The sequence below is a fragment of the Castanea sativa genome, chromosome 1, assembly GCF_040712315.1.
Source record: "Castanea sativa cultivar Marrone di Chiusa Pesio chromosome 1, ASM4071231v1".
NCBI classification, from domain to species: Eukaryota; Viridiplantae; Streptophyta; class Magnoliopsida; order Fagales; family Fagaceae; genus Castanea; species Castanea sativa.
In genome coordinates this window covers 56,240,150-56,265,144 of record NC_134013.1, presented here as the reverse complement: position 1 = coordinate 56,265,144, position 24,995 = coordinate 56,240,150, and the positions used below count along the sequence as shown (strand labels likewise).

Here is a 24,995-nt window from a genome sequence, read left to right as displayed (position 1 = left end):
TACTTGAACCTGGGTCCGTTAACTCTTTCAAGCCTTATGGCTTGGAGAAGTACCGACTAACCCAATGTGGGTGGTGGTAGCTTTGGATTTTATTTGACCCTAGAAAAATGCTATATACGCATATATGTCAAAAACATAACCATTGTATACTTTGATTTTAGTCTTTTTGGGAACTTTATAGGTTTAAGTAGCTTATTTGCATGATATTATGTTAAATGTGTAACAGACACTATTTTTTTTTTTTTTGGATACAGTGTAACAGACACTATTAAGTAACTTAGAATGTTAGAAATAAGCGGCATTAAGCAACTTAGAAAGAGGTTAAAAGGAAGAAAATACGCAAAACATTCTAGATACAGAAGTATTAGCCACTTACCCAAAAGAGAAAAAGGAAAAACTACTTTCCCAAAAAGAGAATGAATATTACCATGACAACTAAGGACTAAAGCCCATTAATCATAACATAAAATAAGATTTTCCCTTTACATGGGTCTCTAGATTTAAAATATAAAATATATTTTAAACTTATATATAATTCTTGATTAAACCGTAAAGACATAATACTAGTTACATTTAAAGTTTAAATGTGTATACACTAAAATGGTTCAGTTCTTGCAAATTACGAATTGGTCATGTTGGTCTTAGCCAATCCAAGACCAATCTTGGCCCAATCGGAATTCAATAGCCTAATATACTAGGCCGTACTAAACCCAAACAAAATGGCCTTGACGAATTGAATTCAGTTGGGTATCCAACACATGGGCCTTCAGTATTTTTTTTTTTTCCTAACTTTTATTAGCATAAACATATGGGATTTTGAAATCATTCCGCTCAGGAGACAAAATTTATCACAATCCTTTTCTTTGATTATCTAATGAAGAAAAAAAAGTTGAGGATTTTTGGAAAAGCATAATCAGAAAATATTTAAGATTTTAAAAAATGAAATAATTAGATGTGATAATTTAAGAAAATATCCTATGTTATTTAAGAAAAATTACCATCCCATGATCAGTATAATCAAGTGTCTTTTCAGTTTCAGAGATTTCCTCTAACGTAATACAGAGACAAAAACTACTTCCTCTAACTCTTTGTGTTGTGTTGTCATTTTTTATTTATTTATCTAACATGCTAACCCAAAAAAATTATTGACTCTTTATGTAACTCTCTGTATTGTGTTTTCACTTTTGATTTATAATTTATCTCACACGCTAAGCCAAGATATCTTTAAGCTGCTAGGAAAATTGATGACATCTAATCTAAATTATAGACAAGATATTTCCACATCAATAGATGTCATAGCTATTCTGCGTCCAAATAACTTCTTTAGCTAAGAAATTAGATTTTGAAGTGCTAACAAAGCATTACTCCTATATAACTAGCTTAGGCCATGCATGCATAGAAAGTTCTGATTCGTAAAAAGGAAGTGTACGTTGAGCTTCGTGTAATTTTTTTTACATAAGCCAATTTTTATATTACTTTTATTAGCACTAATCATAGCAATGGTAAAAAAATTTGTTTCTTTAGAGTAGTTGTTAAGCTAAATCCCCTGCTTGCCTCACTAGTTTTTCCAATGTTATAGTGGCCCATACCTAAATCAGCTCCGACAAACTAGACCAAGTTGTTTATATCTTGTTCTATTCTAATACCTTTTCTAGGTTCTGCTTTGATGCATTCTCGGGAATGATCTTAAACATTTTTTATAAGACAATTCAGAAGAGTATAAAGAAAATGTCGGATCTATCTCTTTAATATATTATTATAGAGATACTTAACCCAAATATTTTTTTTCCCACTGCATGATCGGCTCTACAACATTTTTGTAACTATTCTAAGTTCTTGACTCTCAACAATAAGAGTAGTGTTATAATAAAAAATATCAATACCATGATAAAATCACTTATCTCTAAAGCTTAGACCACTAGGAATATTGTGAATTCAATCATTTAATTATTATTTATCATTCTAACATGTTAAAATAGATGACAAATTGCAGAACTTAGCATGTTCTACAAATAATAGCAAACAAGTGAGGTCTGTTTGCAACAGCAGTTTAAACAACTGTCCTTGTACACTTCAAATAAGAAGAGGGTACCATAAATCATTGTATCAACCTATGATTTAGAATGCAATAAAGAATGATCATACAACGCAATGGTTTAATTTGCTCATATTCCTTTAAACATCTTGTCACTCATTTCATGCCAATAAGAATTATTTTTCAACCAAATATGGTATCAGTGGGACACCAACCCAACAAAGCCTTAAAAAGATTTACTTTGGTATTCATTCTGCTAGGGATACCTAAAACTCTAGAGGATCCCAATCCCTATTAATATCCATTAAGCGCATGCATACCATATGGTCCTCCTTGCTTAGCTTGAGATGAACAGCATCTCATAAAATTCAAGGCACGGACCCTGCTAATCTGACATTCTGAGCCCTCCATCATCTGATGCGTGGACAAAAGCCTAACTATGTAATAATTTTCTTGATAGCTTAAGCAATCAAAGTTTGGCTATGGACTGAAAGTTAAGACACATGCTATAAAGTAATTGAATACTAAAATAAATGACAAAGTCTAACAAAAGCAAGAAAAATGATTCAACAACTTGCAGGCCTGTAGCCAAAAGCGCCCATTGGTAATAATATATTTCCATGACTTCCATGCCCCTGTTTCCCTTTGTTTGAATCTGCTTATTTGGTACCAAACTGCCCCTAGTTTTGTTAAAAATGGTCCCACAATACAAAAAATATCAACAAGAGTAAAATAAAGCCTTCCCAATGTATCTTTACATAAACAGAAAGGAGTGGAGAGAGAAAGAAACTCATGATGAGCATTAAAATGTAAAATGGATAAATAAACCAATCAGGGAAAGTTTTCCTTATGAAAACCAAAGAAACAAAACTTAATTTACAAGTGAGAGCTTCATTGACTAATTGATTTGAAGATTAAGAAAGTACACAGAATCACATGGTAGTGGTAAGTTGAATTTGGACTTTTTTTTTTTTTTTTTTATCGTTGCTAGTTTCAAGGCACACAATAATTTTGCCTTTCAATGAGGTTACAGTTAATCTGTAACTACCATATCTTCAAATCTAACCAACTCGACTTACTATGTTGGTAAAGATTTCCTGTCTGAGCCTATAAATATTCCCCCAAGTGACCTCTGGTTTGCAAACAGAATTAGATAGAAGAATATGGAGATCCCTGTGATAGATTTTAATGAGCTCAATGATGAGAAGAGGAGCAAAACAATGGAGCTTTTGCACCAAGCTTGTGAAAAATGGGGCTTCTTTAAAGTATAGAAGATCTCTTCTTTTATTTTTTTATACTATACACTTAACTGAATATCTAATTTACCATTCATTCTAATGAAAATTTCAATTCTGCAGATTGAGAACCATGGCATTGACAAAAAGTTGATGGAAAAGGTGAAGCATTTGGTAAATAGTCACTATGAGGAAAACTTGAAGGAACGCTTCTATGAGTCTGAGATAGCCAAAGCCTTAGAAAACAAAGGAAACAACTCTGATATAGACTGGGAAAGCAGCTTCTTCATTTGGCATCGCCCAACTTCTAACATTGATGAAATCGCAAACCTCTCCGAGGATCTTCGGTGAGTCAACAGGAGGTCAAAATTATAATAATAATTTGTACATGTCTGATTTTCTGTTGTATGCATATAAACTTATATTAACTAATATGATGCATAATGCAGCAAAGCTATGGATGAGTACATAGCTCAACTGGTTAAACTAGCAGAAAAGCTGTCCGGGCTCATGTGCGAGAATCTTGGTTTGGAGAAGTGTTGTATCATGGAGGCATTCTCAGGGAGCAAAGGTCCTTCTGTAGGGACAAAAGTAGCAAAGTACCCTCAATGTCCTCATCCACAACAAGTAAGAGGACTTCGAGAGCACACTGATGCTGGAGGAATTATACTTTTACTCCAAGATGACCAAGTCCCAGGCCTTGAATTCTTCAAAGATGGAGAATGGGTAGAAATTCCACCATCCAAGAATAATACCATCTTTGTGAACACAGGTGACCAAGTGGAAGTGTTGAGTAATGGAAGGTATAAAAGTACTTTGCACCGTGTCATGGCTAACGATAATGGGAGCAGACTCTCTATTGCTACTTTTTACAATCCTGCTGGTGATGCCATTATCTCTCCAGCTCCCAAACTCTTATATCCAAATCATTTCAGTTTTCAAGATTACCTGAAGCTCTATGCCACCACAAAGTTTTCAGACAAGGGTCTCAGATTTGAATCCATGAAGAAAATGGCTAATGGTCACTATAATGGCCTTACCTAAAGTAGCAATGTTTAAGAAATATGTGTCCCTCACTCATGGGCTTCATTTGTCAGCTTATTATTATTATGTTGTCTGCTTTCTACAATATTTGCTTTTGTCCAGCTGGTGAAACAGTTATGTTTTTCAATTCTCAGTAGACCGAATATTTTATGCTTATTTCCCATCAGTTTATCCCATTTCTATTCTTATCATTTTTTTTATAACAGAAATAAATAATTAATGTTGTACTCGTAAAGCAGCTTATAACCCTCCTAATTGAAAATCGAATCTTAAAACAAATAAAGCAATAGTAGAATGGCAACAGAGCAATATTATCTGCATATATAATTAATAATTATGTACTATATTGACCAATCATTATATTCACTATGCCAAAATTGTCTCAGAGATGCCTTGTGAAGCAGAGGTCATTAGGGCAAAATGTGAAGAAAAAAAAGGGAGGATTCAACGGTATTATATAGCCAGTTTCTTATAAAAGTTAGAAATGTTCCATGTAATTTGAGATCTTTCTTGCATAAACAAAATCACAGGTTAGTTAAATACAAGCCACCACTAGATATTCTCTTATATCTTTGGTATTGATGTTTTGAAAACAACCATTTATGGCTTCAGGCTACACACATAACAAATCATCTAAAGGTGGGTTCCGTATTTTTATTAATAGAGGGAAACTGCACAAATACATCAGTTGTCCAAGGTGATTTATGGGACTTTTCCTGGACCTATTTAAAGTGAAATTTCAGTTTGCCACAAAACTCTCACATCATATTCTAGCAAGATCACATTATTGACTTGTCCTCCATTTAAATTTAATCATATTATTTCCTCACACTTCATATTTAAGATATGACAATAAAAGGATAAGCAAATGTTTAGAGAGAAGGATGTCCTACTTGCTACCTCATATGTACCAAACATGGTAGTAATTTAAGCATATATTATTGCAGATCCATATCAAAATAGCCACCTAATACGTATCAGGAAAAGTTTGTAGGAAAGATCTAATAAGTATACAGTGTGTATATAGTTAGAGATTGGTTGGAGCTAACAGCAACAATAAATATCCGGATATTTAACAGAATAGCTACAAGCTAGACAATTTAGATAATACAGATTTGGTCACAAGAGTACTGGTGTTCTCAACAGCTTCGATCAGTGAGAGCTTATGAGATTTCAATAATGGAGAACATTTGGTGACTAAGCATAACAAAAAGTGTCCAAATTTTAGAGATTTGGAAAAATTTTCAGCCAATTGCTGAACCTGGTAAACAATATGATCAACTGAATCTTGAGTCAAATGAACATTATGATTTAATATCATTTGGAACAGGTTAAACAATGATTCTGTCCATACCAATTCACCGGATATTAAACGTTGGTGGCAGGGAAGACAGATAAGCCTCCTCTCGTCCTTTTCTCCACACAATAGCTTCTGGCAAAAAGCAGAAACATGAGCAGGGTGCAAACATTCCCTTGTGATCCTCGTGATCACATCACAGATGGGATTATTGATGCCTTCGCTACGGAGAATCAACGGAAACAAGAGTGCATAAACAGCTGCTTTCGGATGAAGCTTACAATATTCCATTATTGCAGCCACAAGTACACGAGAAGCTGGTACTTCAAGTAATAACAACTTGGGAAGGATTACTGAGCATAGAACCTGGCTCGGCCAACCAAGCTCTTCTTCACTTTCATTCACAAGATGTGAAATTAAAACTGAAGCAGTCTCATCATCTGCCAGCCAAGGTTCAATGAGACCCAAAACCACAAAAGAATCTCTGCCCTTGTCCAGGCAAAGTTGGCGAATTTCATCAGCTAAACCCACAGTTTTCAAAGAATATTCAAAATTCATAATCCTAGCTTTCAAACAAGTAGCCTTCTCATGAATCCCAGGATCAAGAGGAACATTTGCAGGACAATCAATCTCCATTTCCGCCACAACTTCATTCCTCTCTTCTTTGCCATCCTCTCCATCTTGCTTTGACGAATCTACACTAACTTCACAACTACCAAAAGGCGTCGCTGAACAAAATTCATCTGGCAAAATAGGAAGCCAAGGGAGAATCACATCATTGGCATCCACAGCCGCCTCCTTAAGCCAACCCGGTATTGATTCGAACTCTTCATCCACACCTTCTTCCCCAGAATCCAAACTCAAACAGGAAATCCACTCGTAATTCGACTCAGACAATACATCGAGCAGATTGCGGGCAGCCCTCTTGACCCAAAAATCAAGCTCCTGATTCCCACTCAAAACATTCCGGGCCAGCCTCGACAAGTCCCTCTTGCAAAACCTCTGACGCTCATAAGCAAGAAAAGAGAGAATCCTAGACTGCACCGTAGTCGGTAAAGTCTCTATAAACATGACCCTGTTGATCAAAACCCCATACAAGTAAAAAGAAAAACAAAACATTATATCAAAATTGAAGATAAATAGCAACTGGGTCTTGGGTACTTTTGTGTTTTTACCGCTTTGTCCGAGGAGGCGTGGGAGACGAAGAGTCATCGTCGTCGATGACAATGGCGTCGCTGGGCTTTGAGAGCAAGGAGAGGAAAGAGCTTGTGGTAATTGGGGTTGTGGTTGATGAGGCATTGAAAGATTGTTGTAACCATTGAGATGCTTCGGTTTCGGGAGTTGGGGAGTTGAGGAAGATCTTGAAGAGTGGAACCCATGACTCCATTTTCGCGCTCTATTGCTGTGAAGCTGAAGAAGCTGGGTTTAGGAGCAGAAAACGCGGGAAAGTTTGTAACTTTAATCTAACAAACAAAACTAATGCTGTTAGTTTTCAATTTAATTTAGGGAAAGGTTAAAAATTTTTGGAAAATTTTATGAAAAAAAGAAAAAGAAAAAACTAATTCATGTCTAAGTATTATGAAGTTTTTCTTAAAATAGTTTTTTAAAAAATAGTTTAAGGGCACATGTTAGATGACTCTTTAATTTAATATGGGGCAAATTGGATTTTCGTGTTACCTGTGTTGCAATATTACATTGTTTTTTTATTTTTTTAAAAATTGCAGTTGAAGGAAGACAAAGGGAGAAAAAAAATTAGTAAGGCAAAAGGAAGGAAAGATAAAAGGAGAAAGAAAATATTTATTCCTATTATGTTTGGAAAAAGAAGGGGAAAGAAAAAATAAAAATGTATGTTTTTCACTTTTGTTGACCCCACGAACAGAAACACATTTTCCTTCCTCGGACTTCCCAACTTTCTTTCTTGCGCCTCAAGTAGTAGTACCACTTTGGCCGCGCCCAAACCCAACAATCTTGGACAACAGCTCTGTTCCAAATTTCTTTTTTCCTTCATCCTTCATCTGCTGCATACAAAAAAAAAAGAAAGAAAGTAACGCTCTTTCTTCTTGATATTCATAATTTATTAATGTATCTCTCTTTATGCTCTTTTCTTTCTGGTTCATCAACATCTATGTATTATTATTTTTATTTTTATTTTTTTGTTATAGGATCTGTGAAAAGGTTTTTTATTTTTTATTTCCTTTTCCTAAAGGAGTGTGTTTTATGTGTTTGTCAAAATGCTTGTTGTTCTTGTAATTTCATTTTTGGTAGCTTATTTTACTCTTTTTTTTTAATTGTAAACAAAAAAAAAAAAAATTGATCCCCATGGAAAAAAATCACACATTCGAATCGTAGTTACTGTGTAGTAAAAATAATATCTCATCGTAGTTACTGTGTAGCAAAATAATATCTCCTTTGGTCTATTGATCTTTCATTACGAAGAATATTCCTGATAAAGGTGCCAAAGTATTGGTTTTCTTATTATTATATATGTTTAATAACCCTTTCTCAAAACAAAAAAAAAAATATATATATATATATATATGTTTATTAACCTTTTTTTTTTAGCAGTCCTAATTACACGGGAGATTTAGTAAATTTAGGCACTCTGGACCATCTCCAGATTTTACGGAAGCTTGAAAAAGAACTTGACTAATATTGCTACTGGGTGAAATTTGGTTTAATATATACCTGCTTGATCTTGATCATCATACTGTGATGCCAACTTGCTTTTCTTCTTAAACTTCAATCTTTCTGCTTTAGAGCAAGCGATTCACATTGTCCAATGGTTGGTAATTTATGTCTCTAGAATTGCCAATCCTCCTTCATTTCTTTTTTTGAGGGGTGGATTTTTAAGTTGCATTTTTTTTTTTCTTCTTGTTGCTTGTATCCATGCCAGACCGTGTCGCCTTTACCCTTTAATAATGCTCACGTTGTTGGCAAGAACCAAAGGCGTGGCTTCCTTCACTAATGTCTGTTCCCTTGTAGGCTCAATGACATTCATGTAGAGGGTTAAGATGCCATCTTCGGTTAATGAATTCTTGTGTCTACTTTCACCAGCTTGTGCACTGTACAATGGCCAAGTCCATGAAAAATATAACAAACATTCAAACTACTAGTCTAGTCTAGTCTAGTCGTTTTTTTTTTTTTTATAATTGCGGTGGCATCCATGCTAGCAAGATACAGACAACAAGGCCAAAACAATACTAATAAAGGAAAAGCCCTATATATTCTATTAGTAAAGCCTAAACGTCCTTATTGAAAACGAAAGCTTTGACGAGCAAGAAAAAATCTCTTACATAAAATTGTCCCTCCTAAAAAGATTATTTCAAAATAAATGGCCAATAGAGAGTTTCTCATAAAATGCTTTTTGATCCATTTTCTTTCCTGTTTTATGTCTCAATTTTTTTAATAGAAAAGGGGGAGTTGGGATATGGAAGTCTAATAGCGGCTACCTTAGATGTATAAAGTGACAACTTCCAAACTACATATATGCACTATTAAAATGGGCATAACCACAAGTGGTTAAACTATAATTAATTATTTGATTAATGACATCAATTTTGTATTTTATGTATTCTTATATATATATATATATATATATATATATATATATATATTAAAATAAATTAATTATTAACCTAGTATCTAGACCAATAACCTAACTAGGGTTGTTTACAATGAGGTGCAGTTGGTTTTAGTGGGTGATTTTGCACCACATTGCTCCTTGTAGTTTCTCAACACCACCCCCCTCTCCCCCCAACCAAGCTGCACCAAGGAAGGGCAGTCGATTTGCAAGGAGGAAATTTTACATGCTTGGTCTTATTCGGCTTGGTTGGCACTTGTTGATGATAATGATAACGACAGTTGGCTTGAGGAACAACTAGTATCGGAGAAGAGATGACTCATAATCAATGGGAATGACCGAAAATTGAAGGGGAACACAACAAATCGGTGCACACAGAGAGAGAGAGAGAGAGAGAGAGAGAGAGAGAGAGAGAGAGAGAGAGAGAGAGAGAGAGAGAGAGAGAGAGAATAAGTGTATTGTTTTATATACACACACTTGCGCGCGCATATACATATATGTCAACTAATTTGGTTATTGGTTGATTTTCAAAACCTACTGCCAACAGTCAAACCACTTACATTAACTTTGGCAAAAAAAAGAAAAAGAAAAAAAAAGGACAAAATTTAGGTATAGTATTTTAAGTACTATTTCTTAAGTTCTCCTCTTAAGATTCAGCCATGTGGCTACTAAAAAATATACTTCTATTCTATGAGAAAAAATCCACATAGCAGAATCTTAGGAGAAGAATCTAAGAAACAATACATAAGTACTGTATTTAAGTCTTGCAAGAAAAAAAAAAAAAAAAAAAGTGCCAACGGTCAAGCTGAAACTAATCGGCTGCGACCGAAGTTGGTTGACTTAATGTGGTTCTACTTACTTGGATTGTCATAGGAACAACACTAAATTTAAAAGGTTGAACCAGTGAACTATCATACCATTCTTTTTCTGGATTTAACCTCATTTAAAATTAATATGTGAAATGCACAATGAATAGGTGCTATTCCAATATATAAAGTATTGATCAGGTAAACATTACATAAAGCTCGTGATACATATAGTATTGTCAAAAAATTTATATCAGGTTCGATCAATTAAAGGTTCACTTTTTGCTATGAAGTTTTTCCATTCATCTTATTCTCTTATTTACGGGGGAAAAGGTACTAAATAGTAAAGATGCGCTTTAGAATCTATGAAGCAATTATCAATTGTTGTTGAGTTAAACACTTTGGCAATTTTAGGGGTGTTTAGTAATGTTGTTCTAGTAATGTTGTCTGTATTTTTTGGAATTTTTTTTTGAGTAAATAATAATACTTATTAGAACACACACAAAAATAGTAATATTGTGTTTTAAACTGAGTTTAAAATACATTACATAGTCAGAGTACAACTACAAAGGTTAGAGTACATATACGTGTAATGTTATTTAAATAAAACCATTGTTTAAAACACCTTACCAAACACCCCCTTTGTTTGTTTGTTTTTTTTTGTTTTTTTTGTTTTTTTTGGGTGGGGTTTGAACCCTTTCCTACAAATTTAATATATATAGTCTCTAAATTGTTTTTTAAACCATTAGAATTTAAAGCTATATTTTCAAACAATACATCCATTGACAAATTGTTAAAATTAAAATGTACAATAAAATGCACAATTGTTATCCAAACTTTAAACTCTAAAAGTTTAAACTTTAAACCCATTTTGAAGCTACAAAATGGTACAAAGCTTGCGAATTTAAGATACAGTTTTACACACACCTTAGGATACGATTTTAATTGTTTTTTGAGGTATGTGAAAAACTATGTAAAATAATTTGTGCAACAAATTTAACTCAAAAGAGGAAATATAGGTGTCAGTATGAAATTACTCCTACTCTAAACAGTAAAAGTCAAAAGAGAACTCTTTTGCCTTCTCCTTTCCCTTTTCCTTTTGTTGCTCGATCAAAGGATTAGAAACATAGACAACTATGTATTAGTTGTTTTCAAGGCTTTAACCCATACTCATTTATTAAAAAAGAGAGGGTCTTTAACCCATAGTCTTCACCCAAGCATACTACAATAGGAGCACCCTATCTACTTCCCTACATATTTCAGTTCAGCCCCTTCAAATCCTCTTAATTTCTTTATTAAAAGGGATGAAATAAAAATAGATGCTTGGGGTTGATTTTATGATACGGATTCATTTTTAACAAAAACACTAAAAGTCTAAAAGTATGTACGTATATAGTATGAGATAAATTAAAACGTTTTATTTCTTTTCTCAAAAAAAAAAAACGTATTGTTTCATAGTAAAGTGTATAATTTTATACTTTAAAAAACCTAATTATTATAAAACGTATTATTTCATAGTAGTTAAAAAAAGAAAAAGAAAACAAGAGGGTTGAGAAAGGTAGAGGATGCAAATACAAATAGTCGGATTTGAATTGCACGACACAATTATTGTGTAGTTGAGGGATGTAAAATTTTGAAAGATAAAAAAATATTATGTAGTTGTGAGATATAAAAATTTGAAAGATAAAAAAAGTTAAAAAAATTTTGATTCAAAAGAATTTTTTATTTTAGTTGTTTTATGAATACAACAAAATGTTGCAACATTTTCACAAAAGCTGATGTGTTTGCCTAGGTTAAAATAAAATATTATACTTGCAAGAGAGGAGCCAAGAATTTTTTTTTTTGGGGGGATTTGGGGGGTGGGGGGGTGTGGAGGAATTGTGGTAATAATATAGGGGGAATTGTGGTACTAATATATTAGTCAAGATAAATTCTCTCATATATGCGTAAACATACTACACACATATAAACCTTAATATTTAAATATTAGAGTAAGTCATAATTTATAAAAATATTATATTCAAAATTATCAACTTTGACTTTTGTATATTTATGAGATAATTTTTTAGGAAAACTTATCATCTTTTAAACTACAACGAGTATACAAAAATTGTCTAGTTTGATATTACACATAATAATAATAATAACTCATTATCTCTTTAAAAAAATTATGCTTGATGAAAATTCATCTTCAGGTCATTTTCATAGTGAAATTCTTAAAATTTTTATTTTTAATATAAATTACAAAATTATCTACCAAAGTGAATAAAAAAAATTGGTGGAATCATATGAAGACTTTGAAGACACTAATGATTTAAACTTCAGTAGACACAACTATACAAGAGCAAATTATACCCAAAAAAAAAATGGAACTGAAAAAATTAAAATTACATTATTTTTATAACTATTAGACTAATTGACAATTATTTTTTTTGTTTTAAAATAATTATTAGACTAACTCAAATATTTGGATCCCAAGTAATCAAATACTATTACCGAAAGCACATGTACTCCACTTTACATGTATAAAATTTCAACCTAAAGTATTTATATTTTTTAAAAATATAAATAATATTACTGGAACAACTTTCGCAAATATCACCAACATTCATTTAGATCATTTATTGTAAATGCCCTTACCGACTGGCGGTTTGGGCAGCGGATTGAGTATGAACCCAAAAGCGTACTCCACTTGACTCTCGTATGACATACGCTAATTGTGATACCTCCTGGTCCAAGACAGCTAAATATAGTAAAAGAGTAAGTGTGAAACCAAGAAATATAGTAAAAGTGTGAAACCAAGAAAGCACTACAAAAAGTCCTAAAAACTCCAAAACCCACGAACCCACATCTTTTCATCACTAGCTACTCTCTTTACCCTCTCTCTCACACACACACACACACTCTCTCTCTCTGTCTCTCTCTCTCGCTCTATTAAACTCTCTCTTTTAGTCCAAAACTAGTAACCAATTGAACAACAACCATGGGAGTGAGCAACAACATAACAGCAACACTGAACTTCATAGCCTTCTTGGCCTCCATCCCCATCATAGCATCAGGCATATGGCTAGCTTCAAAGCCGGACAACGAGTGCATCCACTACTTCCGATGGCCTGTGGTAATCCTAGGCTTTCTCATCCTCCTCGTCTCTCTGGCTGGCTTTGTCGGTGCTTACTGGAACAAGCAGGGTCTGTTGGCTTTTTACCTCATATGCATGGCCATTCTCATCGCTCTCCTCCTCATCCTCCTTGTCTTCGCCTTCACTGTCACGCGCCCAGATGGCTCCTATTCTGTGCCTGGTAGAGCTTACAAGGAGTACAGGATTGATGGCTTCTCACAGTGGCTCAGGGACCATGTAACCAATTCTGATAACTGGGGTAAGATTAGATCCTGTTTGGCTGAGTCTGATGTTTGTGCTAGGCTTACCCAGAATTACATCACTTCTGATCAGTTCTTCTCTGCTAATATCTCTCCTCTTCAGGCAAGTCTTTCACTACCTTACTCTCTCTCTCTCTCTCTCTCTCTCAGTACAAGTTTTTAGAGTAAATGGATCAATTATTTGAAAACAACACTAAAGTTAAAGGGTTCTACATGGAGGGGTAATATTTTAGGCAATTTACTTTTTAGGCATGGGTGTTAATGTTATTGGCTTTTAAGACTTTTGATGTAAAAGATGTATACTTTTTCATTAGTTTAATTTGGTGGTTAGGTTAAGAATTTTGTAAGATGTATATGATAGATGGGAAATTTTAGTTTGCCGTTGGTTTACGGAGAAAGAGGAAAACAATATCTACATTGTGTATTGTACAAGATTGAATGACAATTTGGTGCATCCAAACTAGACTTTAAGGTTTTACACTTTACTAAATGCCACCGCTGCGCCGTTGTGTCAGTGGCTATCATTGACGACTTTTTGGTCCCAAAGATGATGGATAATTTCTTAAGCTTCTGTAGCTAAACAACAAATTCTTACCTTGACTTGCAGCACGTTGAGACGTACTTTTCTGTAGTCGCTAGACCATTGATTTTTTTTTTTGGGTAAAAAAAACATGTTTTAAGTCTACAATATTATTATGGGTTCAAGTAGTAAAATGCCAAAACTAATTGGTTTCTTAACTTGGAAATCAAAAATAATTATCAAGAAGGGGATACTATAGGATAAAATTCTATCATATATATATATATATATGCAGGTTATAGCTTCAGTTGGGATAATGATCAGTTTATCGCCTGTTTTGGATATGTACACTACCTTCTTGCACCGGTCACTTGCCAAGATTAACTTATGGCTGATTTTAACTTTATTTGCAATTCTGAAATCTGAACATGGTGGTTTAATTTACGATTGTAATTCATGATGAAATTGAAGTGGGTACACGAATTCAGTTGAGTAAGACACGACGAGAGGTTGAAACTTCAAATCATAGTCCAGTTTTTCCTTATAATATAGAGTTCATTTGGACCCACACCCACTAAAAAGTTAATTTTATAGCTAAGCAGTAGGCCACGAAATTCATGCTTACCTTACCCTCCTAAGTACCAGGGAATCGATGCGGTCCATGCTTGAGTGCTGGACTATTCTTTATCTATGCGAGCTCTAGATCAGCATGACTTAAGAATGAGTTAGAAGTCAGAGAGTTGCTTCAGAGTTCAAACAATATAAATTTTACTACCTAAATTTTATACGTTATCAATCACAAAAAAAAAAAAAAAAAAAAGTGTTATTGAAATGACACCAATCACGTTACTATCACATATTCGATTTGTAAACCTTTTATATAAATTTATAGTAAATTTAACATTTTGCTTAGAAAGAAAACATCCCAGGCTGTGTGGGGTCTTCCCTATGCTCTAATGGAAGGAACTTGTTCCCATCAGTGTTTGTGCCAAGAGTGAGGTACCTTCCAAAGCTATTATTATGAGAAATTATGAAATATAGACGTGATTAAAGTAATATAATCAACCTAGAATGATTGAGTCGTGTGGTTTTGTCTTTATTGCAGAAGATAAAAGAGATGGTTATGGTTGCCAGCTTTTGCTTATATACTGACATATTTTTGTGGGGGCGTTTATCCTTTTTGCCTTTTGTTGTTTCTCTATTGTTATAATTATCATTGTATTTTTCTTGAACAATAAGTTTTAGTTCTTTTGGTGTTACAGTCAGGATGTTGTAAACCTCCAACAGCTTGTGGGTACAATTATGTGAACCCAACATTGTGGGTAAACCCAGCGAACCAATTGGCCGACCCAGACTGCCTTTTGTGGAGCAATGACCAGAGCTTACTGTGCTATAATTGTAACTCCTGCAAGGCTGGTCTGTTGGGGAACCTGAGAAAAGAATGGAGGAAAGTCAATGTGATTCTTATTGTGGCAGTGGTGGTGCTCATATGGGTCTATGTCATTGCCTGCAGTGCCTTCAAGAATGCCCAAACTGAGGACCTTTTCCGCCGCTACAAACAGGGTTGGGTTTGATCTTGGTCCCAAACACATTCCCACTTGTCATAGGTGTTGGTATTGGTTTGTGTTCTTTTCTTATCCTTTGATGAAAAGTTTCTTTTTCAGTTTTCACCACCAGTGTATATATTCCTCTGTTGTTTTCTATCTAGAATGAAACAGATAGTGAAAAGCAAGTTGGGAAAAAAAGAGTTTGCAAATCCTGAATAGTGACTATTTTATGTAATTTTCTGTTGAAAATGAGAATAGAATCCCAATAATTAGCTTTCCGTGAGTGTAAGATTCTTCTATTTTCAGTGGTGGTGGTTGCTTCTTAGATAAAGTTCATTACTTTCAAGCTTCAATAATTAACACTTAATTAGTTGCAGACATCATCACATGCAAGAGCACTCACATCAATTAAGCCTTTTTATATGTGTGTGGCACCGACATCACCAACTGAGAAGGAGATAATAGCGCTTTCCAATGTTTCAAGATCTCCCATACTTATTTCTTATACATGATTATGATATAAGAAACTGTCAGTGAGGTTGGTAGCGTAAACATGATTATGATATAAGAAACAGTCAGTGAGGTTGGTAGTGTAAACATGTTTTGTGTAGGGCTTAGGAAACAGGCACTTTAATTAAAAAGGGTTTCAAGATCTTGAACTACCATTAATCTATTTATGATTACAGTGCAAGAAACAAGAAATTAGCACCAAGTACACATTGCATGTGCAGCTAGCTTATAAACAACTAAAGAGCTAAAAAATACCTGAATTACCAAGCAACAATACTATGGACATGCCTAATTTCACAACTTGCTGAAGTGGTCGATTGTCCATCAATTATAATTGACTACTCCAACATATTGTAAAATTGGGCGTGTTCCATATTTTATTCATTACCGGGTCAGTAAGCATCTTTGAAATCGGTAAGCATCTTTGAAATCAAGGCTGTTGTTTTTAAAAGAAGGATTTTATACTACCAATACCAAATTATATGCTCAGATGGCACTCCAGTCCAGAAAAAGAAAACGATGGTAGTAATAATCAAGCAATTTAACAGCCATTAACATCAAACACCTTCCCCTATAATAGAATTATATATTGCAACCAAAAATGCCCCTTAAGCTTATTTAGACTGCAGATTAGAATATATATATATATATATATATATATATATATATATATATATATATATATATATATATAATATTGCTTCTCTCCCCCCTTCAACGTATTTTCAGCTCTATTACAAAAAGTGGAACCATCGCCATTAAACTACATGCATGTTACAAAGAAATTATTCCCAGAATTATGCTACTAATTAGAAGACAAAGAACCACGAATCCTCAAATTTGTTTTCTCTTAAGCCGTGGATACCTTTCTAGAGAATACGATGTACATAGGATCTGAGCGTCCGGGGTTAGGAGAGATATCCACAGCCTGCAGACAAATGCATCATAGTTAGCAAGCCTCCAGCAACCCAGTTAGTGGCTTACCCTATATGGGGGCTCACGAAGGGATATATGCTGAGTGTGTATGAGGGCAAGCTAGCACACACACTATGAGCATTTCTATAGAAGAACCAGAGGTAAGTAAATTTATGGAGGAAGAAGTCTGGAAAGAGAATAATGTGACAATGGTTACTGCCAAGTGACTAGTTGTCCTCAAAATTAACTGATCAACAGGTGGGAAATATGATGCATTTATCTGAGAACATTTTTATGTCTATTCTCCAATTGCCACTTGCTTTAGAGAGGACCAAAAAGAAAATGTAGAACTCAGATGTTTATTACCTGGGGAGGTTCAAATCCTCCAGCATAATGGAAATATGATCCAACAATCAAAGCATGATCTGCATCACCCGTTGACGTCCATATTGAAATTGCTTTTGTAAAAAAGCAACGGTTGGAAAAGCTGGTTTATAATCAATATCACGAAGTTAGAAATGGCTGAATAGAATGCAGACATGCAAGATAAGAAAAGAAAGATGGGCTTTGAATAGGGAGCAAATGTGCATGACAGAGCTTTGTTTGTTTTGGTGCAAAATGAAACGTGAAAAGATTTTTGCGCATGCTGACATATCAGGCCATAAATCATTTGAGCATGTAGAATATACCAAGTTATATTGTTAAAATTTCCATGACTTCATTGGAACAGTTAGTTTTATCAGATAACAACAATAGTAGTTAGTCTTACTTTTAACTTAATTGAAAAAGGACAAAATTTCACCTGATTATGGCCAGTCCACCTGGCTTAAGAACCCGGCGCATCTCCTTGAAAATATCTAAAGGCTTTGTTAGATAATCAACACTGACCTGCCGGTTGTAAAGAATTCAGATACCAGAGCATGTTAAAACATTATTTCTTCAACAGCACACTTAAGGAGTCATTTGGACAGATCCCGCACATATTAAAAAAAAAACTTTAAGACAGAAATCTTAGCACAGATTGCATGGGTAGCAAATTTCTAAGTAGACAACAATCACAGCACAAGTTTCCCACCACAAGTTCTAGGAGAACAAAAACATAAAACATGAACTCCCACTGTTCCCCCCAAATTGCCTTCTCCACGAAAAAAGGAAAAAAAGTTCTGTGATTTATGTAATTTAGATGCTTGAAAATAAAAAAGGCCGTAAGTTGTCGTTAAGATGAATCGCTCTAACCCCTGCTTCAGCAGACTGCAGTGAAATTATACAAAAATAATGGTACATGATTAATTCCCTGCTAAGGCAAAATAGATGAGTTCATATCTAAAAAGTTGTCATTTAAGGCCAATCACAGTGCTTTAGTCAGCTGATTGACAAATGGGGTGGGAAATATCATCAATAAACACACATGAATAAATTCCAGCAAGACAAGTTTTTGAAATTATGCACATAAAGATATTACTCTATTTTTCAATCTTACATGGTAGCTGCAAATTCATTACACGATGAAATCATTATAGTCTATAGTTCTCGTAGAACTAGAGAGCATTTCTGTTGTAAACATCCCCAACAGTTTTCAGATCTAGTGAGGCTAGCCACACATTTAAGATCATAACCAATTGAAGCCTAAGCTTTAACAAGAATTTATACATAAAAAAACTTGGTTAAGTGCAGACATACTACTATTCCAAAGAAACTTTTCAAAATTTAAATGCTAAAAACATGCACTGCTTGCACTTGTTACTGAAAAGGAGGATAAATAATTGAGAGAGAGGAAAATTTTGTACATACCACATTAGTAATAATATCAAAGGAATTATCTTCAAAAGGGATTTTAGGGTTCAGATTTAAGTCTTGCACAGCATACTCTGTCAGAACCTGCAGAGTCAGTAGTTTGAATTAGATGTGTCTGGGTTCATAACTACCATTTCCACATAAGCAAATATGAAACGCACACAAACCATAATCTAAATTTTTTTTTTGGTGGAAAAAATCTAATATTTAAGACCTCTCACTGCTAGTCCATACATACATGTGTACACTTTATTTTATATTATTACATATGATATGTTACCCATGAATACATGCTGTTGATTGATTTTCTGCAGATCATAACTATTTCACAGGTGCCAATTTAGAGGGCTAGGGTTCTCTTGTTGAATTTTACACAAGATATTACTATATGGGAATTAGCTTATGTTTCAATAAATCTCACTCACCAATTACATTCAACCAGTGGGACCCTAGTTGAGACTTAAGAGTAAATATTTATATATAACCGAACTCATCACATTCAACCTTAAAAAGGGGCACAAAGTTCAAACTTTGGATCGTTTAATTATAGGTCAGTCATCAAAAAACATCACCACCAATGGTTAGCAATAGGATATAACAAATAAAAGCATGATCTCACCGGATTCAGCTTCAGCTCTTCTTCATTCATGCCTAATCCAACTATCCGATCTTGCTTGTATCCTGCTGGAAAATGGCTGACCTAAATATAAGGTTGATAATGAGGTTATGACAACATAAATATGTGACATAACAAGACCTAAAGATTTAAGAAATTTCTTACCCAACTGCTACACATATCCAAGATGCTTACTCCTGGAGTGTTGCTAGGAGGAAAGACCTCTGAGTAATACTTGGTCAGTGCAGCAATGGCAGGATCATCAATATGTGTTACCAAGCGTGGGGTTTCGTAGAACAATGAATCTGGTGACCTACAGAAATCAATTGTTATGCTTCAGAGGTACACAATTTAATCCTAGTACTTAACCTGAGCAATACAGCACTGGAATTTCAGTTTGATTGTAGCAAAAAAACCCTAACAATTACTCCAGATTCCAATTTCTTATTATATGCCTTTTTTAACAAAATGAAATTGCAGAATACTATTTCACACTACCAGGCCTACATCAGGGATTGAAAATTATGGTTAATATAAGCTGCTATAGATTGTCAAGGAAATGAAGTCACTTCAGGCATTAAACACAGAACACTCAAAAGCACAAAGCAAATTCAAAACCCTAAGAAATAAACAGTACTGAGAACAGAAATTGATGCCAATAAAAAATATTGTTTAGAGCCTTTACTCATCAAAGCGCTGGAAGTCCTCCTCTTTGAAGGGGAACTGCTCTGGCCATTCCGCTTTCTTCAATATCTTTGAGAGGAAATAAAATGTAGATTGTTGGCAATGTCAACAAGTATGAAAAAGAACAATAAAATTCAAGCAACAACTTAAACAATTTAGAACCTAGTGCATTATCCTTTAGCAATGGCCTTGGAAGTTGGAACACTGAATTGGCACTATGTAAATTTAATTTGCAGAATAGAATCCAAGTATTTCAGATAACCACTTTACAATTGGTTTGATAAAAACAACGATATCCACTGTACAATTTTTATATTTCCTGTTTGGAATTCTTGTCTGCATTAATGTCTATCCCCGTTTTTTCAGCATGAATCGATCACAATGTTTCTAAAACGAAAAGACCAAACACTAAAATATCTAATTCAATAATCAATGAACCAAATTCATCAATGCACCACCCATTAAATTAATTGATTTCTTTTATTACCATCCACCAATTCTCCAAAATAACCGCCCAGAAGCTAAAGAAATGCAATTAATCAAATTCCCAGAAACCAAACCAAGAAATATGGATTACTCTTTGAAAATTCAAGTCTATCACAGCATTTCACCAATATAGCACCAACCAATCTTCAAAATTGAACACGCAAGAAAACCCGGAAACTAAACCAACATTCAAGTAAAAGAATGGTGAAAGATTTACCTCTTCAACAGCACCCTTTTGCCTAGCAAAGGCAATCAAAGAATTCCCTCCAACAGAACCACCAGCCATGCTCATATACTGAGTCCAAAATGAAACCCCAAGTCCCAATATCAAGCGCCGAGGGGCTCTGCCTCCTCCTCCTCCACTTGTCCACTTCTTCAGTGCTTTTGGTAGACTAGGATGTACAGAACCAATGGCACAAGTGACTGAGTACGAGGATGAACAAGGAAACACGCCACATGCTAGAACTACTGGCAGCCTGTGATGTATTCTGAGTCCAATACGATTGGCCATATTTGACCTTCACTGGGACATGTTAGTTTGTTACTATTCAACATTTGCTTAGGTACGTGTGGTTATATTATATGAACGTTGGAACATCTGTACGATGAGTATGTACAGTGTTTGGTCATGGCTTGGAATATTTTGATCACATACTAGTGATGGACATGCAGTTACGTGGCTATGTTCAATCTCAAGTGTCTTTATATGGACTTCTTAGCCCAAAAATTATGTCTTTTTTAAGGATGATGGATCATTGGAATTGTCTTATACGGATTTCTTAGCCCAAAAAAAGAAAGGTCTTATATGGATCATGGGAATATTATTTTCGTTCTAACTTGTAAGATCACTTAACCGAAAGGTTGATCATAAATTTGGAGAATTTGCGTCTACACGGAAACTAGACTATTGATTTTGAGAACTAATATTGGACTGGGAAGAAAAAAAAAAGGAAAAAAAGTCTAAGCACTTATGTCACGAAAGAAAATTCGATTTGATTTTGATAATCCGTGGGCCAAAAAAAAAAAAAAAAAAGTCTTGCATGGATGAAGGGAATAGAAATTTCCTCCAAATTATTATTATTTTTTAAAATTGTCTAGATTAGAAGGGAGAAAATATTAAAATAACATTAATTTTCAAACAATATAATTAGTAGTTAAGTTTTACAAACTATATTTTTTACTAGCATCTCGAGTCTAAAAGACTCGATTTTGGGTATAAATACTTGGAAATCGAGTCTCTAAAACTCAATTTACAACCAAAAAATATTTCCTCTGCCTCCATCCATTCCCAGAGCAAAACCCACCACCAAAAAAAAAAAAAAAACAAACGCAGCCCACCTGGGTCGCGCGGCCTGGGCGTGCTGCCTGGGCGCGCGACCCAGGCCACCGCGCGCCCAGGTTGCGTGGCCTGGGTCGCACGGCCTGGGCGCGCGGTGCGACCCAAGCCACCGCGCGCCCAAGTCGCGCGGCCTGGGCGCGCGACCCAGGTGGGCTAAGTGCGTTTGTTTTTTTTTTTTTTTGGTGGTGGTTTTGCTCTGGGAATGGATGGAGGCAGAGAAAATATTTTTGGTTGTAAATTGAGTCTTAGAGACTCGATTTCCAAGTATTTATACCCAAAATCGAGTCTTTTAGACTCGAGATGCTAGTAAAAAATATAGTTTGTAAAACTTAACTACTAATTATATTGTTTGAAAATTAATGTTATTTTAATATTTTCTCCAGATTAGAAGCAAAGCTTCTTTGACGAACCAAGTCATGAAGTAACTATTTTAATTTAAATAGTTATTTACAATTGCCTAAACCTCCAATAAATAATTGACATTTTCAAAGTGAATGTGGATGGGACAGTCTCTAAAGATAGGTTATGAATGCTGGAGACAGAGAAATCATGACAGCAAAAGGAGGACTCCAAATTGTAAAAGAGTTGGGTCTCCCAAAAAAAAACAAAAAATTTGGAGACAAGGCTCCTTATTGGTGATGATGGGTGCATTTACAAAGCAAAAGCAAAATTGTAATCCATTTGGAACCATAATTGAAAACGAGCATCACAAGAGAATTTATCAAATGTGAGTGAGTTCATGAAAAAAATTTGTAAAGAAATAGTTCAGAGTCTTCAAAAGTTAGCAGTGGCACAGGAGGCGGCAAAAATAGAAAATCCAAAACCTCATATGCAAGCGCATGTGTAGGCCACAAATAAAATATAGAAAACCAAAAATACCTGATTGATCTTACTGTATTTGCTCAAATTTCATCCTAATTACTACAAACCATGAAAAATATTCTGACTTCATTAAATGCTAATTAGTGAAATTACTCAAATTTAGTAAGTTCTTAAAGGGGTTATTTTCCCTCAAAATGCATAGAAAAGCTGGTTTGGCTAATTCGATAGATTATCTAAATTGGTAACAGATTGGATTGTTTGGCTCATTTGGTAACGTTGTTCTAATAATGTTATTTAAGTGTTGTGAAATACTTGTAAGGGAAAAAGTGTTGTAAAAATACGTGTTATGTTGTTTAAATAATAAAAACTGTTGTTTAAATAAAGTTACAAAATATGCCCAATCTTCTAATAGTAAGAAGCGGATTTCCAAGTTCCCAAGGTACTCTTTTGTGTGTGTGTGTGGTAGCACGAATAAGTCTCTTTCTCCTCCATCACCTTCTTTTTCTTCCCCCTAATTGTATCATGATTTTAATATAGCAAGGGTTATTTTTTCAATTGATGTCTTCCCTTTTGTGAGCAAGTGTATGTGAGAGGTTCTTCATGATGTATCACTAGCCTCCCTTTTTTGTATTGGAGTGAGTAGTGGGCTTGTCTCTCTTAGATTTTTGAGCCTGCATTGATAGGCCCGAAATTCGCTTAACTTGCCATCTCAAATCAACTTTTTTTTTTTTAAGAAGGCATTTCAAATCAACCACGACAATGATTTAATGGCTCATGTGATTAAAGTATGTATAGATAGCCTTTTTAAATCAATACATAATGGATTAGAATATATTCCACTCTAGAGGAAAACTTTGATTGATCAGGAGTATTAATAAAAACTTGATAGCATCATAAAGCACTAGTCTTCTTATTAGTGCACGACTATAATTGGTGATCACATTATAATATGGTGCATCTATACACGCACACACACGATAAACTCCATTTAATAGATGTTGTTGCTTCACAAGCATAACAATATTTTTTTTGTAGAAGAGATGTATGAATATATATTTTCACCAATGCATATGTCCAGTTTTTATAAATAGGACTCTTATTTGGTTTGGACACATTATTTTCTTTGTAGGCACATTGTTTAGCGTATGTCATCACCACTCTAACAAGATTGTCATCCACATTAGGGACCAACATCCTCCACCCATCTCCCTTTTCTTTATAACATAGAAAGATATTGCCATATTAAGCTTAAAATGATACCAAACCTTAAAAAATTCATAGTACCACCTATCAAATAAAAACAAAATCACTAATTCCCCCCTCCCAATCATTGGTCATATTCAACCAGTATATGAAACAATAATAATTTTGTGTCACTTATATAATACTTGTAAATTTTGAGATATTGCTAGTTTTTTTTTAGTATAAATTTATAATTTTGAGTTGATATATCTACATGGATATACAATGAAAGAAACATTGCTTAGGTGGGTGACATGATGCGACCACCACTAATTGTAAGGTCAACATCAAAACTAAAATACAAAAAGAAAAAAGGTTTTACTCGTGTTATCGGTGTTTCTACCGGTGTTGATGCATAATTGGGCACTCTAAGGGAAGGGTTATTAATGTGTAAAATTTTGAATCTTGTGGTATTGGAAGTTAAATTAGATGCTAGAGTTGTGTATGGTTAGATAACTAAGGAGTATAATTGTAGTTTATTTTATGTTTCTCTTATATTGGATTGCATGACCTTAATCATTCAAATTTATCAAATGTAGATGATTCACTATTTTCGTGAAGCGAACAAGTTTGCTGATCAAGACATTGTGTTTTTTAATAGTCCATTTGTGAACTTATGTATGCTTTTGTTTTATGACAACGGGGTCTGTATTATGACAGGTGTTGTCCTCTAGAATAATGTAGGTTTTGGTTCTATTTGTTAATGCTATCCTGATATTCACCCAAAAAAACAATGGAATGCTTGTTTGTCACTTTCTTGCACGACAAAAACTTTGAAGTATGAAGCATGCTTTAAATAAAATGCATGTGAACATAATTTACCTGACCACAGATTGATTTTTACCCTTGAGACAAAAATTTAAAAAAAAAAAAAAAAGACTGCTTGTTTGTCTAATTAGTAATTCTAGCGGCGAGACTATTTTGAAGTTTCTTGCATGATGTGAATAAAATGCATGTAAAGTTGTAAACATAGTTTTTCTTTCCAAAGTTTGATTTTTACTTTTAAGATATGATAAAGAATCACATCGAAAAAAGCTTAATGCTTTTCTTGGGATGGTAATGATGATGATATATTCTCTCTTCGTCAAAAGAGGCAATATCTAGACTTTTTGATATCTATATCCAAGGTTGTTATCCTTTGTAAA

At 34.2% G+C, this 24,995-nt stretch overlaps 4 protein-coding genes across 4 annotated transcripts; 2 read left to right on the top strand and 2 right to left on the bottom strand.

Moving 5' to 3' along the window:
- Positions 1-2,961: 2,961 nt before the first annotated feature.
- On the top strand, positions 2,962-4,490 carry LOC142641097 (1-aminocyclopropane-1-carboxylate oxidase 1). The gene is made up of 4 exons (XM_075815484.1): positions 2,962-2,980; positions 3,183-3,300; positions 3,394-3,617; positions 3,720-4,490. The coding sequence occupies exons 2-4, from the start codon at positions 3,199-3,201 to the stop codon at positions 4,312-4,314; spliced, it is 921 nt and encodes a 306-aa protein (XP_075671599.1). The 5' UTR covers positions 2,962-2,980; positions 3,183-3,198; the 3' UTR covers positions 4,315-4,490.
- An 837-nt stretch (positions 4,491-5,327) lies between these two features.
- Positions 5,328-7,514, bottom strand: LOC142609912 (uncharacterized). The gene is made up of 2 exons (XM_075781639.1): positions 6,787-7,514; positions 5,328-6,686 (listed from the first exon to the last, which is right to left on the bottom strand). The coding sequence occupies exons 1-2, from the start codon at positions 6,996-6,998 to the stop codon at positions 5,399-5,401; spliced, it is 1,500 nt and encodes a 499-aa protein (XP_075637754.1). The 5' UTR covers positions 6,999-7,514; the 3' UTR covers positions 5,328-5,398.
- A 5,326-nt stretch (positions 7,515-12,840) lies between these two features.
- LOC142621998 (tetraspanin-2) lies at positions 12,841-15,725 on the top strand. Its single transcript, XM_075795400.1, has 2 exons — positions 12,841-13,478; positions 15,158-15,725. The coding sequence occupies exons 1-2, from the start codon at positions 12,981-12,983 to the stop codon at positions 15,467-15,469; spliced, it is 810 nt and encodes a 269-aa protein (XP_075651515.1). The 5' UTR covers positions 12,841-12,980; the 3' UTR covers positions 15,470-15,725.
- A 964-nt stretch (positions 15,726-16,689) lies between these two features.
- On the bottom strand, positions 16,690-21,046 carry LOC142607508 (uncharacterized). Its single transcript, XM_075779031.1, has 8 exons — positions 20,665-21,046; positions 19,963-20,030; positions 19,443-19,590; positions 19,281-19,361; positions 18,659-18,745; positions 17,670-17,755; positions 17,234-17,354; positions 16,690-16,880 (listed from the first exon to the last, which is right to left on the bottom strand). Exons 1-8 carry the CDS (start codon positions 20,956-20,958, stop codon positions 16,803-16,805), a joined length of 963 nt encoding a protein of 320 aa, XP_075635146.1. The 5' UTR covers positions 20,959-21,046; the 3' UTR covers positions 16,690-16,802.
- Between the last annotated feature and the right edge of the window lie 3,949 nt (positions 21,047-24,995).

What these genes read in the sequence shown, in the direction of transcription:
- LOC142641097 (XM_075815484.1), top strand. Translation starts at nt 3,199, where the DNA reads ATGGAGATCCCTGTGATAGATTTTAATGAGCTCAATGATGAGAAGAGG. An exon ending in AAAAATGGGGCTTCTTTAAA is followed by an intron (nt 3,301 to 3,393) that starts GTATAGAAGATC and finishes TCAATTCTGCAG; the next exon opens with ATTGAGAACCATGGCATTGA. An exon ending in AACCTCTCCGAGGATCTTCG is followed by an intron (nt 3,618 to 3,719) that starts GTGAGTCAACAG and finishes TGCATAATGCAG; the next exon opens with CAAAGCTATGGATGAGTACA.
- LOC142609912 (XM_075781639.1), bottom strand. Translation starts at nt 6,998, where the DNA reads ATGGAGTCATGGGTTCCACTCTTCAAGATCTTCCTCAACTCCCCAACT. An exon ending in ACGCCTCCTCGGACAAAGCG is followed by an intron (nt 6,687 to 6,786) that starts GTAAAAACACAA and finishes TTTGATCAACAG; the next exon opens with GGTCATGTTTATAGAGACTT.
- LOC142621998 (XM_075795400.1), top strand. Translation starts at nt 12,981, where the DNA reads ATGGGAGTGAGCAACAACATAACAGCAACACTGAACTTCATAGCCTTC. An exon ending in CTAATATCTCTCCTCTTCAG is followed by an intron (nt 13,479 to 15,157) that starts GCAAGTCTTTCA and finishes TTGGTGTTACAG; the next exon opens with TCAGGATGTTGTAAACCTCC.
- LOC142607508 (XM_075779031.1), bottom strand. Translation starts at nt 20,958, where the DNA reads ATGGCCAATCGTATTGGACTCAGAATACATCACAGGCTGCCAGTAGTT. An exon ending in GGTGGACTGGCCATAATCAG is followed by an intron (nt 17,355 to 17,669) that starts GTGAAATTTTGT and finishes ATTATAAACCAG; the next exon opens with CTTTTCCAACCGTTGCTTTT. An exon ending in GAGGATTTGAACCTCCCCAG is followed by an intron (nt 16,881 to 17,233) that starts GTAATAAACATC and finishes ATTTGTCTGCAG; the next exon opens with GCTGTGGATATCTCTCCTAA.